The sequence below is a fragment of the Aythya ferina genome, assembly GCF_964211825.1.
Source record: "Aythya ferina genome assembly, chromosome: 1".
Lineage (NCBI taxonomy): Eukaryota > Metazoa > Chordata > Aves > Anseriformes > Anatidae > Aythya > Aythya ferina.
Genome location: NC_140296.1, coordinates 54,652,450 through 54,670,799, shown reverse-complemented (window position 1 = coordinate 54,670,799; position 18,350 = coordinate 54,652,450). Strand labels below are relative to the sequence as shown.

Here is an 18,350-nt window from a genome sequence, read left to right as displayed (position 1 = left end):
TGATTGACTTCCGGACTGACCAATAGCATGACGGCGACGGCACGGCACAGCCAATAGAGAGACGGAAAGCGGCGCGTGTGCGGGACCAGATGTATTTCTTCGCGGGGGCGGGGGCGTGCGCCCTGCCCGCCCTCTGATGGCGGCCGCCTCGCTGCTGGCGCCGCTCGCCCTCCTCGCCCTGCTGCGGGCGCTGCCCTGCCCCTGCCGCGGGGCCCCGGCCTCCTCCCCGGCCGTGACCGCCCGGCTGGCGGCGAAATGGCCGGCCACCCCACTGCTGCTGGAGGCGAGGTGCGTGCAGCCCCCTCGCTGCCTTCCTCCGCTGCCGGGCGTCGGGACGGGGACCGGGACCGGGACGGGAGCGGCGCTGGCGGCGGGGCGGGAGGCGGTGGGAGCCGGGGCAGCGTCCCCTCGGCGGTGCAGCCGGGTCCTGGGGAGGGTAAAGCACCTTAATTGCACGCCAGTTAACTCATTTCTGCCTCACCAGTGAAGTTACGGTGTGTACAGGCACGGGTAAAGGCGTGGGGCTGCAGTAGTAAAGGGTGCCTTCAGAAAAGGCGCTGTTAATTGGTGATTCCTAATTCAAAGCACGAAGTCAAAATGCTTTCTTCTCTTACACGCTTCTGGCCCCTCAGCCAATTCGGTTTACTATTGTGCTCGGTTTTGCATTTTACGGTACTTACTGCTGCTCGGAGAGCTGCAAGCTGCTGTAACCCAAGGGGTGGCAAGCTTCCAAAGTAAAGATCAGGGAAGGATAAGCTGGGGATAGCAAGGTTATCTTCTGGGCAGGCCTGAGGGGCAACAAACAAACCTTGGTGTTCCTTAAGAACAACAAAATGGGAAAGTGCTAACGTTAAGTGGGGAAAAAAGGGTATTTGGAATAAAGCAAACCTTACCTTTTATGCTTGTAATGGTTAACCTGTCTTTGAAAGTGTACCAAAGAACAGGGATTTCCCCTGCATATCGAAATAAACGTTGTCACTGATTAAAAAAAAAAAAAGTCTGTAATTCAATTAAAGTGATAATCTGACACTGTGTTCGTACTTGTACATTTAGATTTGTACATCTATTTAATAAAGTTTGTGTGCTTAACTACATTTATACATAACTGTATATTGGTATATACATGGAAAAATAAAATGAAAAGCTGCTTATGTTTATTACTAGTCTCTTTGCTTTATAACTGTTGAGTTCAGGTTGGTAGTGGTTTTGTTCAATATCTCATTTAAGCAAAATACACGAGTATTCATATTTCATACTGCAGAGATCTGAGGTGATCATTAAATAGTTAACACTTTATGGCTTTTTTTTGTTGTTTTTGTTGTTACTTTAAAACAATTGAGGATTTTTACTGTGGTACATGTTTGGGCAAAGTCAACCTATGGACAATTCATTTTTATTTTTTAAACAGTGAATTTATTGCAGAAGATGGTAATGAGAAGTTTTGGCAGTTCTTGGAAACTGTACGAGAATTAACAATTTATAAGCAAGGAGGTAAGTTAAACAGCATGCTAGTTCTAATATATCTTACACTTTACACTATTGTTAAATATCCAAGCTAACACATTAGCTAGTTCCTGTCACGTAAAGCCTAACTCTTCCACTATTGCTTGCTAGGTAGCTTTCTTTCAGAAAGTTCCAGAGTATTTTCTCCCAGGCAATCTATATGCAGGGCTATTTTAAAAACGAAGACAAGATGGACTGAGTTGCTCTTTGAGCGTGGGACAGAAATGTAAAGATTAAAGATACCTTCCTATAAGTTTCATCAAGAGAAGTCGGATATTCAGATAACATTTTGTGTATGAAGGATATTTGAAGAGGAGAGAATCCCACAAAACTCAAACAAGTATGGTAGCTGAAGGAAAAAATGAAAATACCAAAAATGTTTAATACTTGTAGGTGACATTGAGATGGTTTATCAGCAGCTGTACTAGTGTCTTACAGTAATATCACTGGCAAAATAGGATAAGAAACCGTGCATGACTAGACAACGGAACATTAGGTTGCTAGAGGTCTGGAAATAAATAGTAAACTAAATATGAATGTAAATGAGCCATCCCAGAAAGTACTTTGGAAAGCAGTTTAATAGAAATTAGAAGAACTAAAAATGAAAAATTTAGATATTTGCCAGATCGTTCAACAGGTTGGTCAATATTAAAGTGATTTGGAAGGTTAATTGATGAACAGGGTGAAATGGGTTCAAAATGACCTAAGGGTAGAACCATAGAATCATTAAGGTTGGAAAAGCCCTCCAAGATCATCTGGTCCAAGCACACCCCTACTACCAATGTCACCACTAACCCATGTCCCCAAGCACCACGTCCAACCTCTCCTTGAACACCCCCAGGGACGGTGACTCCACCACCTCCCTGGGCAACTTGTCCCAGTGCCTGACTGCTCTTTCTGAGCAGAAATGTCTCCTCATTGCCAACCTGAACCTCCCATGCCACAACTTGAGGCCATTCCCTCTTTCCTATCACTAGTTACCTGTGAGAAGAGGCTGACCCCGAGCTCCCCACAGCTTCCTTTCAGGTAGCTGCAGAGAGCAATGAGGTCTCCCCTGAGCCTCCTCTTCCCCAGACCAAACACCCCCAGTTCCTCAGCCGCTCCTCACAGGCCTTGTGCTCCAGGCCCTTCACCAGCTTTGTAGCCCTTCTCTGGACACATTCCAGGGCCTTGATGTCCTTGTAGTGAGGGGCCCAAAACTGAACACAGTACTTGAGGCACTTATTTCATTTGCTCTTCAAAATAGTAGCATTTGTTAGGCATGATTGTGAGGAGCTATATCACTTGGACCTGCCTCTAGGTGAGGTTTTAACTAAATTGAATGTTAATGTTAGCAATCAAAGGCTGACAAGTTGTATGAAGACCATGCCAGTAATGTCAGTGAGATGACAAAAATCATGCTCAGAATGCAATATATATGGGAGGGAGAAGGAATTTAAGGTACAACACATTTTTGCAAGTATGACTGACTGAATATGAATCGAAAACAGTTTGTCACGTCCCTGTGGATGGGTCACTGAGAGCATTATTTGAGTGCTTAGCAATGCTCAAAGAAGCTGATAGACTTCGAAAATTACGAGGAAAGGAACAGAGAGCAGCATGGTAAACAACACTTTGTTGCTTATGATTGCATGATGTGCTTTTGTGTTGAGTAGAACATGATGTTCTACTTTCTTTTCTCACTGCCCTTCTCCTCTTACCCTTCATTTTTGCGGAAAGCTTCTAGTAGAAGTAGATGGTGTACAAAGAACTGTGATTGTAGGTGTGGGATGTAAACTGGAAAGGGAAAAAAATAATTATTCCGTGAGCTAGTGAAAATGGGATAGTCAGAAGTATAAGCAAAACCAGAGAATCGCTGAGGACAGTGAGCCTTCAGAACTGTTCTGTGCAAGGGCATGAGGACACATAAAATGGAAATAAGGTCAGCCTGACCTCTGGCTGTCTCCTGGTGGCCTTTTTATGGCGAATATTTGGAACTAATGGTTTTTAATGTGTTTATCATTGCTCCGGACAGTGTCGTGGATTACACCCTCCACAAGATTGTGGATGGTGCAAACCTGGGAGAAATCAAGAAGCTGGAGGGCAGAGCTGTCATTAGAGAGGCCTCGGCAGGCTGGAGAGATGGGCCTGCAGAAATACCGGGAAGTTCAGCAAAGGCACTTAGGGATTCCTGCACGTGGGCTGGAATAACCTCGGCAACAGTGCAAGTGGGGCACTGGCTGACTAGAAAGCAGTTCTTGAGAACCAGCTGGATATCTTTGTCAACACTGCATTGTGTTGCGTTCTTGTGCCTGTGAAAGCCAGCTACATACTGTGCTGAGTTAGCAGGAGTGTAGACAGCCAGCTGACAAAAGTGATTATTTAACTGTAATAGCACTTGCAAGACTCCCTCCGTAGTAATGGGCCAGTTTGGGCCATTACACTAAAAACATTGTCATCCTGGAGCAAGTCTAGGAGAGGATCACCACAGTGGTTGGGGAACTGGGGCAGACTTAAGAGGAGGGGTGAGAGATGGGTTTCATTCATCCTGAAGAGAAGGGTAAGGAGAAATCTCATATCCTCAGCTGCCTAACAGCAGGGTACGCAGGAGGATTAGATGATGGTAGTGGGGAACCTTAAGAATGTACTAAAATACTTATTTAAGTAAGCATATAAAACTATTGGTAAGTGTATATTTGATATTATGATCAACAAACTCCTATGTTTATAGTGCAGGAAAGTTTAAAGTTCTGGCACCAGGTGTGGGTTTCCTAAAAGTTAATTCACAGTTGAGGTAGTATAATAAACCAGTGCTTTTTGTGAATGGGGGAGGGGGACGGAAAGTTATAATTTTAGAGGAAGAGAAAGTGGTTATTTAATGACCAAATCACATCAGTATTGACTCTTCCAACTTAAAAAAGGTCTTACTGAAATCAATATCCTAAGTGTGAAACAGAAATATTATGAGTATCATACGTATCCAGCAATAATTAAGACACTTTCAGTAGAGAAGTCTGCATTAGGCATCTGATATAAAATGGTCAGCTCCAGTAAAGAATATTAATACTGAGACACTGGAGTGGCACAGGGAGAGATACAGTAGTATACCTCTGAGGAGAAGTTTGTTCTCTGGATGTTATAGAACAAGCTCTTTCTTATCTGTTACATGTCAAAAGACATAGAGGAATATTCACAATGCAACAAAAACTGAGCAAATTAAAGCAGGTGACTTAAAAAGGCTTGGTTGGGGTGAATGACTTTTCAGTTGTATACTTGATGTATCAAAACTAGGTAAGATGGATGATAATACGTTGATTTCAAACAGAAGAAAATTCCTAGAAGCTAAAGGAATTCTAGATTTCAAGCTGAAAAGCTGGGTTTATAGAAGATTTGGATGGTAGATTTATATCCCAATGTACTATTGAGTATTTCAGAAGAGTCACAAAGTATTAGAGAAGCCAAGAGACAATTGAAAAGTATCAAGTATGGTGGCTTTTTTAAGTCATTCCTTGGATGATTTCAAACCTGTTGCTTATCAGTCCGTGAAATCTGTGGTTTTAAATCTGGAATAATCAAATCAACATCAGTTGTTAATTTGTTCACTTAAGTATTTAGCTGTAGAAAATTTGGTCTATAAATAGTCTGTTTAGCTGTCATGTCTGTAGAAATTAAACAAATTTGGTGGGAACAATGTATGTGGAATTTGCTACATCATTTTGTAGGGTTAGTTTAGTTGTTGCAACATTTTTTAATAAGTACTCACATCAACATGGGCATCGTTGAGATCATCAGCTATGAAAAATATCAAAAAAGGATGATTATGGGATATGCTGTATTAAATTAGAGAGAGGTCTTCAGGTGGCATGGACAACATTCTGCATGTTTACTTAATATGCAATATGTTTGCCTCTCATCTTGTGGAAAATTTGGAAATGGGAGTGATGCTGCTCGGGGCTGCACGTAATAAAGAACTCAATGCTGTGAAAATAATAAAAAAACAGCACAGTTACAAAATACTTAAATTGCAGTTTAAACTTTGTGCTGTTTTCATATCTCAAAAGGTTAATTTAGGAATACAGAGTGAAGGTAAGGAGCTAGTTCCCTGCTGACAAATAATAACTTGAGTGTTTACTGTCTTCCTAAGTGGTTTAGTTTGTGTGTTGAATGTTCAGCTACCTTGTAAATACCAAACAAAGAAAAACCCACAGACGTTAATAAGGAAACTGTTTTCTCCAAAAGAATAGAACAATATATTACATATAAACAACAATCATGCAAATTATCTGTTGCAGATATAGAAGGTTAATCATTGCACACTGTATTAGATCACCATTATTCACTACTAAATCAGATAAGTATTTTTATGCCCATATCAACCATATAGATTCAAGAGGAAATAACACAGTTACGGCATTTTTCTATAATAACCATGCGATAAAGTACTCCATATATACTGGTGTGTTTCTTGAATGTCATGGGGGTTTGACAGGCCGATGATGCTGGAACTGCTGTTACTTGAGCTCTCCGCTTCCCTAAGTAATCTATAGATACAGATATACACATGTATAAAGTTGAAAAAATCCCCAAACTCCAGTCCCTCAAAACAATACACCTATCACCCTGTACTCTTCTGACTTAATTAGGTCCCTTATAGTTACTCTCCATGCCTTCTGTGCCTCAGTACTTTCAATTCTCCTGTGGGGCACCAGCATATATTCAGATTACTTCTGTGGTGTGCGTGCTCATTTGCATGGAGTCTGAGGAGCTATGATAAAGACCTTTGCTTTCCTTTTGTGACCTGGTCTTCTCCCTCTTTTTAAATTATTTTTCATCGACTTGTGATATGAAATACATCTGGAGACTGTGAATGATAAATGTAGATAAATATAAGTCTACTTCTAAGCTTCAGTTGTTGTTCGGTTCAGTTCAGTTTGGCTATAGGAGTTTAGAGAGCTATTCAGCTGACAAATTTAGGCACGTTTAGAGCAACCTAAATAGCTTTTCATGTTTTGTTGGCTGCTAGACTATATTGGCTGGGATGGCAGTTTACAGACATATAGCTTGTACACATGCATTTAGATGTTTCAAATCGGGAGCTGTATCCCATCGACGTCATCTCATTTAGTTATTTTTTAATCAACTTGGTTAATGAATTTAATGGTAATATGCCATCATGAAACATTTTATGACCAAAACATCTGTTTCTCCTTGGTTGCCTCTAACATTCTAAAAATTTATCATGGCTTCTACTTTTTAGCAGAGAGCGTTGTTAAAAATGTGCCTGAAGGGCAAGCAGTTGTCAAGTATCAAGGAGCAAATACTATGTGAAAATAGTTTGAAGTATATAATAAACTTAAAAAAAATGGTTTTTGCGTGAGATGGATCATATAGCTGTTGATGTGGATTAATTTATCTTGCTGAAATTTAAAGAGCTAAGACTGTAGTCTGAATAAAGCCAGCAGTTTTAGTATAAATGTAAGTAGTCCAATTAATTTAATGTTAGACAGGAATGTTTATACACAGTTTACAGGAAGGCATATTCCTGGAAATGTAGAACATGCCCTTTTGTAATCCTACTTTTTTTTTTTTTTTTTGTGTAGTGAATAACAGCAAACTGAGTCTTTTGAAATAATTAATTTTCGGGAGGAGGAAAAGGCAGAAAGAAGATCCTAGAGGTTCTAGGAACAAAAGGGTAGGGGTTGTAAAGAGGAAAGCAAGAGGATAGGAAGTACTTCATCATTGTATATGAAAAGCATTGCCCAATGCTAGGACAAACAGTAGGTGAAAAGACAATTCAGTAACTCAGACAGTTTTGAATGCCATGGTACCAGGACATTACTTAAGAAACTTCAGAAATTAAAGGAATAGAGAGACATGAAGACAAGTATTCTACAATACATGGCCAAGGATACAAGGTAGGAAGGAAACTGCCTAGCAGATATGTGTTATATAATAATATGAATGAAATCCTGCAAAGAAAATTCAGGGTATCACAGAAGCTATGATTAAAAATGTTTTAATCCTGCTGTTGAACAGGAGCAGTAAAAGACTGGGCAGTCTCTATAGAGTAGAAGGATGTTGTTTAGTGTTTTGGCATCAGAATGGTGAATGCTCAGATGCCAATTTTTTTCTCCAAGTTGTGTTTTTGTATTTTTTTTTTTTAATATCCCAGATTCTGTTTTGTGTTGTTTGTTTTTTTGATCCTTCCCAAGGGATCCTTTTCATCAGAACTTGCAAGGCTCAGAAGTTTATTTACATCTAGAGTTGGCCTCAGTTGATGGACAATTCCAAAACTATGGCCTCTAGGGTTATGGTATGTGGTCTAGCATGGTTCCACTTTGGACCCCTAGAGTGATTTCCCACTGGGACAATCATTCCACTTTCACAGAAGAAACACTTTTAAATTAAGATGTTGACCAACAACATAGGTAAATTTAAGCTGGACAGCTACAATAGTTTACCCCCTCAACTTGCTTTCTCTTTGCTGCAAATTTTCAACTTTATAGGAGAATATTTGAATTTTAGGTGAAAAAGATCCTGAATCACTGCATTTTACAGGTAGTATCTATTCATGTAAGTAAAATACATGCTGATTACTTAGATTTTTTTTCACCACAGTGTCCATTCTGGACTACTTTGTGCATGTTTCAGCTGTTCCTACTGTGGAAGACCAACCTCTACAACAGCGATGGTACACAATGTTTGTTATGGTAAAAGCTTTGGTTCCTCAACTTTGTGTTCAAGAATATCATATACAGCAACGTAGAAAACTTGGCCCAGTTCAGACTTTTGATTTATTATTCCTTAAACTCCTTAACAGATACTGGCATTTTTCTCAATTTGATAAAAGAGTAATTATGCTTCTTCCACTGACATGCCTAAGGAAAGCATGAGAATATTTATGTGCAGCCCAGAAAGTCAACCATGTCCTGGGCTGCATCAAAAGAAGTGTAGCTAGCAGGCTGAGGAGGTGATTCTTCCCCTTTACTCCGCTCCTGGACCCCATGTAGAGTACTGTGTTCAGCTCCTGGGCCCCCCCAACATAAAAAGGACATGGGCCTGTTGGAGCAAGTCCAAGGAGGGCCATGAGGATGATCAGAGGGCTCAGTGAAGACCTTAAAGCAGCTTTTCAATACTTAAATGGGGCCTATAAGGAAAGATGGGGAAGGATTCTTCATCAGGGAGTGCAGGAACAGGACTAGGTTTAACAGTTTTAAACTGAAAGAGAATAGATTTAGATTAGATATTTTGGAGAAATTCTTCACTGTGAGGGTGGTGAGGTCCTGGCGCAGGCTGCCCAGAGAAGCTGTGGGTGCCCCATCCCTGGAGGTGCTCAAGGCCAGGCTGGATGGGGCTTTGGGCAGCCTGGGCTGGTGGGAGGTGTCCCTGCCCATGGCAGAGGGATTGGAACTAGATGGTCTTTGAGGTCCCTTCCAACCCAAACCATAATGTGATTCTATGTTTTTTCCACCTGAAGAATAAATGGATACTCTTTATTTACCACCACAGTTCTTTATTATAACTTCCATTGTTCCCAGACTCCATCCACCTTCCATTCTTACTTGGAGTCCTGATTTTGGCTTTGAGAAGGTGAGATTGCTGGGAGGGGTAGGGGATGGGAAACCGTTTCACTTATATCCCTTCTCGTACTCTTGTTTATAATGCATTTCCAGGGAAGAAATAGGGTATGTGAGAGTAGACCGAAGAATGTTGCCAGTAGAAGAGCTTTATGGATGTAAACTGAATGATTGGAGTGGTCCAAGACTACATGTGAGGAAATCATTTTAAAAATAACGCCGGTTGAACATAAACTTAAAAGTTTGCATTAAAAGGCTAGCATAAGCTTGAAATATTAAGCTCTGCTCAAGACTTTCCATATGGGACTGCAAAGAGGTATTATTGTATTGAGTAGATTTTTTTAATTGCTGAAAATGACTTGATGTTAACCAGTGCTATTCTGCTCACTTTTAATTCATTTGTGTTACATTAAGCCTTGAGAATTTGTAGGTAAAGAAAACAATTTGTTGGTGGACAACACTGAAGACTTCTGAACTGCCTGTCAGTGCTAGCATAATATACAAATATTATGTTAACACAGATAGATAAGCCACACCATTAGAGGCTAAATACAAAAACTTTGTATTTTTTTCTTCAACAGATTCAGAGCATTCTTACTACAATTTAATCTTGAAGAAAGCAGGACAATTTTTATCCAATTTGCAAATCAATCTGTTGAAGTTTGCACTTTCCATACGGGCATATTCTCCAACTGTTCAGATGTTTCAGCAGGTGAGTATATTATCTGATATATTTGGTAAATGATTGATGTGGTATTTTGGCTTCAGAGTAAATAATATTTATTACAATTCAGTAATATACATGCAGGTGTTTTTTGTAGTCAACCCTGATACAAATTATAAAAGGTAGGATGTGATGTTTTATAAGCCAGTTTTATTGTGAGGAAAAAATCTTTGTTTTTAATTATATGGATAGTTGTATATGGATAGTTTGTTCTTTCTTAAAACTCAGCTGTGGGTTGATTTGTTTGTTTTGCATTGCTTTAAATTTTCACGTGGAAATTCAGACATTCCCAAAGTAGGAAATTTCTTGTATCTTCAAGACATTTAGATCTGTTATTTAGTGGACTTCTCATATCTCTCATTATGGTATTTCCGAAGTTGAAAGATCAAATAGTTAAATACTGATAGCTGCTAAAATTAAAAATGCCTCAGAGTATAGTCTGTGATTTATGCTTGTGGAGGATATTTCTCAGCCCCATTTTTACAGAACATAAAGGGACTTGAGATTTCTGGAACATGACTTTATTTGATAGACTAACTCTTACAAAGGTTATAAGGTCTCAATCTTTTAATATTTTCCATTACTACTTTCACATGTACACAACTTTGAATGGGCTTAATTAGAAACAAAACTCAATGGCAGCTGTGGAGTTATTTTAATCAAAGGGATGTGAGTTTAAGTTGAAGTGCAATCAAAGTATTCTGGTTAAGTATAATTGTTGAAATATTAGATTGCAGCTGATGAACCTCCACCAGAAGGCTGCAGTGCATTTGTGGTTATCCATGAGAAGCACACCTGTAAGACTAATGAAATAAAAAAGCTTCTGAAGAAGGCTACTAAGAGGTAAATTTAATGATCTGTTTTAAGAGGAAAAATAGTTTACGAAAGAAGAAAACGTTTTATAGCACATATAGTATTTTGGAATTTTGCATTCTACATACTTGATGTTAACAAGTCCATAAATCCCGGTTTACTGCATATTTAAAGACATACCCATTTAAAGTATACATTATTTTGAAACAGTTACTTTTGGTTCTGAAATATTTTAAACACTTTCTGTTACAGAAATTCATCAATTATGAATCAAAATAGTCTTCTAAAACAAAACCATAGAGCTTTGCTCCTCTAACCCCATGCATAATTTTGTATTTCTTCAATTTTTCTGCTATGGCATAGTGAAGTTTACAGTGTTGTTTCTGTACAAGCTTACCATTTTATGCATCAGAGTCTGTACTTCTACTGACAGACCTTTCTGTGTTGTCAATGCCAATGTATTTGAGGGTTTCCGGAATGTAAGAGTGGAAGAAAAGTCTACCACAGATGGCATAACTTTCTTTACCTTGTGTTAGACTTTAAATCTATCCAGACTTTAAGCAGGTTTTGTCCTGTGGAAACTACCATCTGTCCAGAATGAGTTTGGGTTTTGAGATAAAACATGTAGAACCTATCAAAATAACAAACAATAACAAAAATAACGAAAGCAAAATATTTAACCTTTATAAAAACAGAATTATATTTTTTCAAAACCTTTATGTAGGGTTTGTTTTTGTGTTTGTTTTTTTGTTTGGTTGGTTGGTTGGTTGGTTTTTCATTTTTTCATCCTGCAATGGTCAAGGTTATCATGATATACATTCGTGTTCATGCCCTCAGACACTTCACGGAGATATGTATAAAGACTACTATGAAAAGATGATTTAGTAGTCCATAACACGTGGATTTTTCTTTCTATCAAATACAAACTGAGGGAAAATAATGAAATTTGTCTTTTTGGTGCTGGTTGCCTCTAAAAACGGGCTTATGTTCTACATGTGTGATTTATGGTATTGTCTAAGTCATTGATATAATTACAACCTACTGAATCATTGTCCTTTACTTAGTCGATAACCAAGGTTTTTGCATAAAGATTTTACTGTCTCATCTGCAGTGTCCCATTTTTAACTGTTATGTTCTGCATAACAAATGTCTCTCATTTTCTTACATAAATTATTTGTACTATATTTGGGCTTTTAAAATCATTTGAATTCTTCTGGTGATCTATTAAGGCGTTATGAAACCTTAGCATTTTACAACAATGCCTAAATATACTGTTCTTCTATAACAATATACTTCTTCTTTAAAGCGGATTTGGCACGTTCTTCTTTCTGGAGATATTTTTCTCAAACTGACAGGATTCTGGAAAATCAGGATACTAAACAAAAGAATCATAAAGTATTCAGAATTGAAAGAGTTAGACTGCTACGAATCATTAAATTAATTTTAAAAACTCACAGGAAAACTTAAGTTTTTTGTATTAAATTGTTTTTCTGGTTTGGGTATTTTTTTTTGTGTACAAGTCACATTACAACCTTCAGCAGTGGCAACAAAATCTTGTTAAACTTCCTCTCCTTATACCTAGCCCAAAAATAGATGAGTCACTCCAATATTTAGAGTTCCTGGAGCTAAACTTTAAGAAAAATATGTTCCCTACCAAGTAATTGTTTCCATATTGCTTTCAATATGGAAACAATAGACTCTGGGTAGCGTATGCTCAGTCACTTGTGCTGGAGACTTATAGCCTAAGTGATACAGGTAGGGCTGTGCTACTTTCTCTCCCTTTTCTGTATGGTGTACATCATGGTATATGGAACAATCTCACTGCTGGTTCCTCTAAATCAGTCATTCTTTTTCTTGTGACTTTCACGGAAAGTGATGTTTTTGGTTTATTAATCTATGCTCCTTCCGTTCTTATTTCAATCTGTTTTCCTTTGTATTTTATTTCGGGGAGTATTGTCTGTTGTGAATCTTCCAATTAAGCCAGGCTTAAGCTAGGCTTTCAGTTGTGTCATTAAGTTCCCAGTATTGAACGGGAACACTAAGAAATATTCTATTTTTAGGGATCATAGTTTCAAATCTCGGTGGCAGAGAAAGAAGAGTCTGCGGCATTATTTTGTGCAGATCCATCAGCTCAGCCTGAGATCCAGGAAGTCTCAGGCAGTTTGGACTCAGGAGAGCCCGAATGGACAAGGTCTGCATGTCAAGATCAAATTTTGCTTCAGCCGTTCCTTTATGCAGCAGCTGCTGTGATTTGGTCTGTTTCAGTTACGTGGCAATGGGCTGCATGGCTCCAGTAGGAAGTGTTTTGTGTGGAGTTGCAATGGGCTGCTCTCAGGCTGTGGACCATTGAAAGGAAGATCTTGAGTGCTAAAATGGTTGGGATGGCATATCTTGAAAACAACGCTTGGATTTCTAGGGCTCTTGCTGACACACCTGACGAGTCACGCATACTGTTTTGGAACTACCTAGGCAAGCACATAGCCACCTTCACTACCCTAGTAATTGGTTAATGAGTGCTGGACTCCACATCCATGTATTGTTTTATCAGTTTTGTCTGCCTAACTGCTGCTCCTTCCCTTTCAGGCAGCCTTCTCACGGAATCACGCATGTCAATAAATGTATTAGCTTTGAGCAGTAAGAGAATCGATTCTTCCTCACTGCTGTTCAGTGTCAAAGCAAAACAGAAAACGGAGGCTTACCTCGGATTAGCAAGGGCTGAATGCTTTAATTATGAATTTCCAGGTGATTATGGTAGCCCAATGCTGTGTTATTTCACTGCAGCACTTAAGTTTTTAGTGAAGCTTGGTCATTATCATGTGAAATGCTTTCTTAGAGGCCGTCAGTGTTCAGGAAAGTCACGACAGCAGCTGGTACTTCTTGAGATCATGATTCATTCTCCTAAGTGACTGGTTAAGAAAAGAGATGCTCCCTTGATTCAGGTTTTCAGCGCCCAATGAATGACTGGCAGTTGTCTCTCTGGGTATGAGAAGTTTCAGACGTCACATCCCGTATGTAAGCTTTCAGTGGGGGCAAATCTGCATCTGCTCTTGAACTTAATGAAGAATTGTAGGTGTCATCTTTTTCAGGAATCTGAAGCATTGTCTGTTCTGTTCTGTGATGAGCATGAGAAAGCTTACCTGATATTTTTGCAACACATGGCTGCACACACCCAAGTTAATTCTCAAGCCAGGCCCCTCCTTTTGTGTCTGCCTTGCAAATGTGGTCTCCGATTGCATACCTACCAAGCTTACATAGGATGTTGATGTAAAGGCTCTGAGCAAGCTCATACAAATTGTCCCCAATTTGAGTGAGGGATTGAAGCAGATGATCTCCAAAGATCCATTCCAATGTAAATTATTCTGGGATTTTATATAGAAGATATTCCCAAGCTTTGCATCACAGAAGCTGCAGCATGTGGAGTTCTGCTCACAACTTCGCAGTATGATGTTTGAATGAGTGTGTAGCTACAGGGCACACATTTGTGCAGGGTAAGTTGGGTTAGAGTTTCTGAGCTTGCCTTGGAGAGGTTTGGAAAGAGTTTATTGATTCTTCCAGTGTGACTATACAAAGGCAACTTTAAAAAATAAATGTACTCATCAATAATTAGCACCTTGAGAATACCGCTCAGTTGTATTTGCCTGTTACTTTTCCACCTTTTCCCTATTTGTTCAAAAGATGTTTGCAGTCATCTAAGAATTCATTTATTGCAGGTGTAGGAAGCGTCATGGCCTTGAATGAGGAGGGTAGGTGCAATCAAAATTTGCAAAATTATCTAAATTATACGAGCTTGATGCTGGAAGTGAAGCATAACCCCACTTAGTTTCCATATGTGTGAGCAGCTTTCTCAAACTTCACTGAATATCCCTCTACTGTGCTGTTACTCACCGATTGCTGTGTACATCTCTAACAGATACAGTGTCATTTTATTTGAAAGGTTCTAGCTGTGACTGTTTGTTGCCCAAAATGTCTCTGCTTTTTATTTTGCTGATGTTTCAATCTGATATAATGCATTGAAATTATTTATAGTTGATGCTGATTTTTCAGTTTTTGAGACTTTCATTTGAAAATCGGTTTTGTAAGTCCTTTTGTGAGCAACTGTGATTATTTTGTGATTATTTTTACATGGCTAGTACACCTCTAGCATATAAGCCCTTACTTGTTTTTCAATTTTGAAGTACAAAAAGTGCCAGGTTTTATTTCACTTTTGCATATGTTGTAACACATTTATTTGTTTTTGAAACCAGACCCAGGCCATATCTTTTCAAGGGAGATCATAAATTCCCAACTCTCAAAGAGGATGGCCCAGTGGTTATTCTTTATGCAGAAATAGGTACAAAAGACTTTGTTAAATTCCACAAGATTTTATCTGAGAAGGCGCAAAAGGAGGAAATTGTTTACGTTCTCCGACATTATGTTCAGGTATGCAGTTCAAGTTAACATTGATTCAATAAACTGTTAGTATTTTATCTTTATTTTTCTTGACACAATATGCATTATACATTTGTTTTTGAATTTGCCTAAATCATGTGTTAATATTAATCACAATTAATCTTTAATCATTAATCAATAATCAATAAGTACTATTAATCATAATTAATTATGTGTAAATTTACATAAACTAAGTATAAACTCATGTTCTTTGTAGTACAATAGCATAGGCTGTCACTTTTGTGGCATTTGCGTTCCACAGTGTCAGTATTTTCAACATTTAACGTTTAAACATAATGTTGCTGATTGTTTTCCCTAACTTACTCCCTGAAACGTGACAGTGCAAGACACATACCAGTACATGGAGTTATGTTGTCTCCTTGTTTTGATTCTCAGAAGGTTTTTGTAATTCATATTCGAAGTACAGCTCTTAAATAGTGCAGCTAATGCAAGAATAATCTGATGCAGTAGGAGGTTGCTGTGATTTATGTAGACCAGGCATTTCAGGGAAATGAGCTTTTTAGTTTGCAGATTAACTTTCAGAGCTGTTTGCTTATGGGAATGAAATAGAGAATTGGAGGAAGTCAGTCTTAAATTCTAAGTTGTAAGGGCTGTAGTTTTTACTGAACTTTCAGTTCTTCTTTTTTGCACTTTTTTTTCCCAACTAAATACCTGTGGTCTCCATGCTCCTTGCTCCTCTCCCATGGAGACTGATTCTCCCTCCATTTTTTCATTATATGCCAGAAGAGGGAGTATTGAGAGTAAAAGAGGTACACAGCCTTTCTGTGGTCTATTTTTATATTTTTTTTTATCTTGAAGCCGAAAGGCTTTCAAGATATTGTTGCTGCACATGTGCAAATTGCATTTTGGGAAGGGATTTTTTTTTTTGCATTTTGGGCAGATTAGGGCACTTTTTCACATATGAGTAATTACTCTGTTGAATGTCAGACTTCCACTCCAAAGTTAGAAACATTTGATCTTATTAATAAAATTGGCAACGCGTTTTTAGCTGTGATACCTTAATAATAATTCTTAATCTTCTTTATAGAAAGTGATTGATCCTTTCAGCAAAACTTTTGGAAGGTATCAGCCTGATGCATACTTTCCTCCTAACATTCTAAAGTCTGGCAAATTTAAAAGGATATAAGAATTGTTTAAAATGTGAATTGTTAAGCATCAGTAATTAATTGTATAGGGTGCTACCAGCTCTGCTGTTCTAATCCTTCTAATATTATATGAGGGAATTACTATTTTGACAGCCTTTTTATATTCTACAGGAGATAAAAGAAGTTCTTACTTTCTATATACACCTCCTCAATGGGTTGACAATATGCCTTGCATGACTTTTATTTTGTTTGATGTAGTATTCCATGCTTTGAATCATATATTGAAAGATTAAGTTACTATTGGCATAACATGTTAAAGTTACAGTACTGCGTATTGTAAATATAAAGATAAAGTTTTTAAAGTTTTGTTTTTGTTCTGTTAAAATAATACTGTCCAACAGAAACCAAGTTCCAGGAAAATGTATTTATCTGGATATGGTGTAGAACTTGCAATAAAGAGCACAGAATACAAAGCAGTAGATGATACACAGGTTAAAGGTATGTTGTTTTTTACATTTATGGTATCTTATTGGAGTTACTATTAAAATATATAAATATATTTAGCTATGAAGTTGGTAGTATTTTGAAAGTTATACTTTATTTTTGCACAAGGAATTCTTGGACATTAAGAACTAAGACATTAAAATGCATGGGATCATTTGTGAACAACTCTGCTTAGAACATAGTTCATTACTTAACCTGTAATTATTGTTATCTGTGGCTGTACTTCAGAATGTAAACTATTCTTCTCCTTTCAATAAGTGTAAGACTGCTTAACTTTTGTTCTTCAATTATTTTATATTTGTTGGCATCTCTAATATGGTAGTTATCACAATAACTACACATTAGTGTTTTGCGGTTGCTTTTTTTCCTGAATTTGTTTCTAATTTTTCTAATTTTAAAAATAACTTTACATTCTTCTATAGGATCATAGAATTTGTTGTCAGTATATGTTCCTACATGTTGAAATGAGACATACACCACAGAAAACAGAAGCTGTAGCATTCTGACACAGAAAAATTACTTTGTGTGGAGATTTGCAAGATTTAAAGAAACTTACAGTTATCTATGCTTTGGCAAGACTATGGTTTAATAGCCTTGGAGCCCCTTCAAAAATAGATTTATTTTTTTTTAAGGAAATAAACAAATCTCTCACTTGCATCAAATGCTAGTTGGAGGTTCAAGCACTTTAAAGGCATCATGTTTTTCAAGCATAAATCTGGTATTAGTTGGCTGATAAGAGTTTCCCACTTAATCAAACTGAGAGATGGCTATTTTGGAAAGTGAACTATTTAACCATAGCAATTTATATTGAAATTGTAAACATCAGATGAATTATATTTTAAAAATAATTCCACTGTTGCTAAGTTCTGTAAAGTGATTCATTCTGATGCCAAAATGTGAATGCAAAGATATAAATCTAATTGAAATTACATCTGGGAATGACAACTTTCAGATTGCATATTTCTGTTAACAGTTTTATAATTCATAGGAATTATACAGCAGGATACTTCAGTAACTTTCTTGTGTATTGCTTATATGTGCTGCATGTTCAGGATCAAATGACACACAGAAAGAGGAAGATGACGATGATGAAGAAAGTGATGTCCAAGGATTTCTTTTCCACAAGTTAACGTGAGTTGACATAAGATATAATTAAACTTTTGCATTTTTTTCTGGAACCTGAACCAAAATTAAAGTCTTTTATAGAATAAGTAAGATTTATGTTGCAAATGACTATATTTGCTAAACAGTTGTTTATTCATTTCATTTCAATTATTGCTTTTTGATTTCTAATTCTCTTACAATTTATACAGTTGTGGGGTTTGTTGTTTTTTTGTTTGTTTGTTTGTTTTTAAGTAAAAAATTTCCTCTGAGCAACAGCCACAAAAACTTAGATACAAACATGTCAACATGGTATCCTATGGGAAACAGTTGCTGCTATTTCTGTTTTCAGATAATTACAGATCAAAACAAATAGCAAGCCATGAACTGTAGCCACATAAGGTGTTTTCAAGATGAATAGTTACTCATTTCTTGGGTTTAAGGAGCGATATTTTGAGGAAAATATGATTGTTGTTAGTGTCTTCTTAGTTTGTCATTTCTAGGACTGTGTTACAAGTATGTAAAAAGGGAATTTTCTGTCTTTACTTCCCTTTTCAGTGAGTATTCTTTCTTTGAGGAACCTGGATTGTATTTTAATCCCAGAACAACAGTCTT

The 18,350-nt window shown here is 37.6% G+C and overlaps 1 protein-coding gene across 1 annotated transcript in view; it reads left to right on the top strand.

Moving 5' to 3' along the window:
* Window positions 1–136: 136 nt before the first annotated feature.
* The window catches only part of UGGT2 (UDP-glucose glycoprotein glucosyltransferase 2), a gene marked incomplete at its 5' end in the record, with an annotated part of 86,258 nt that continues 68,044 nt past the window's right edge, over window positions 137–18,350 (top strand). Inside the window, 7 exons of the mRNA XM_084512106.1 lie at window positions 137–288; window positions 1,409–1,491; window positions 9,641–9,771; window positions 10,514–10,626; window positions 14,841–15,015; window positions 16,532–16,628; window positions 17,687–17,765. Of these exons, the coding sequence (XP_084368232.1) occupies window positions 137–288; window positions 1,409–1,491; window positions 9,641–9,771; window positions 10,514–10,626; window positions 14,841–15,015; window positions 16,532–16,628; window positions 17,687–17,765 (830 nt within the window). The remainder of the gene's footprint in view (window positions 289–1,408; window positions 1,492–9,640; window positions 9,772–10,513; window positions 10,627–14,840; window positions 15,016–16,531; window positions 16,629–17,686; window positions 17,766–18,350) is intronic.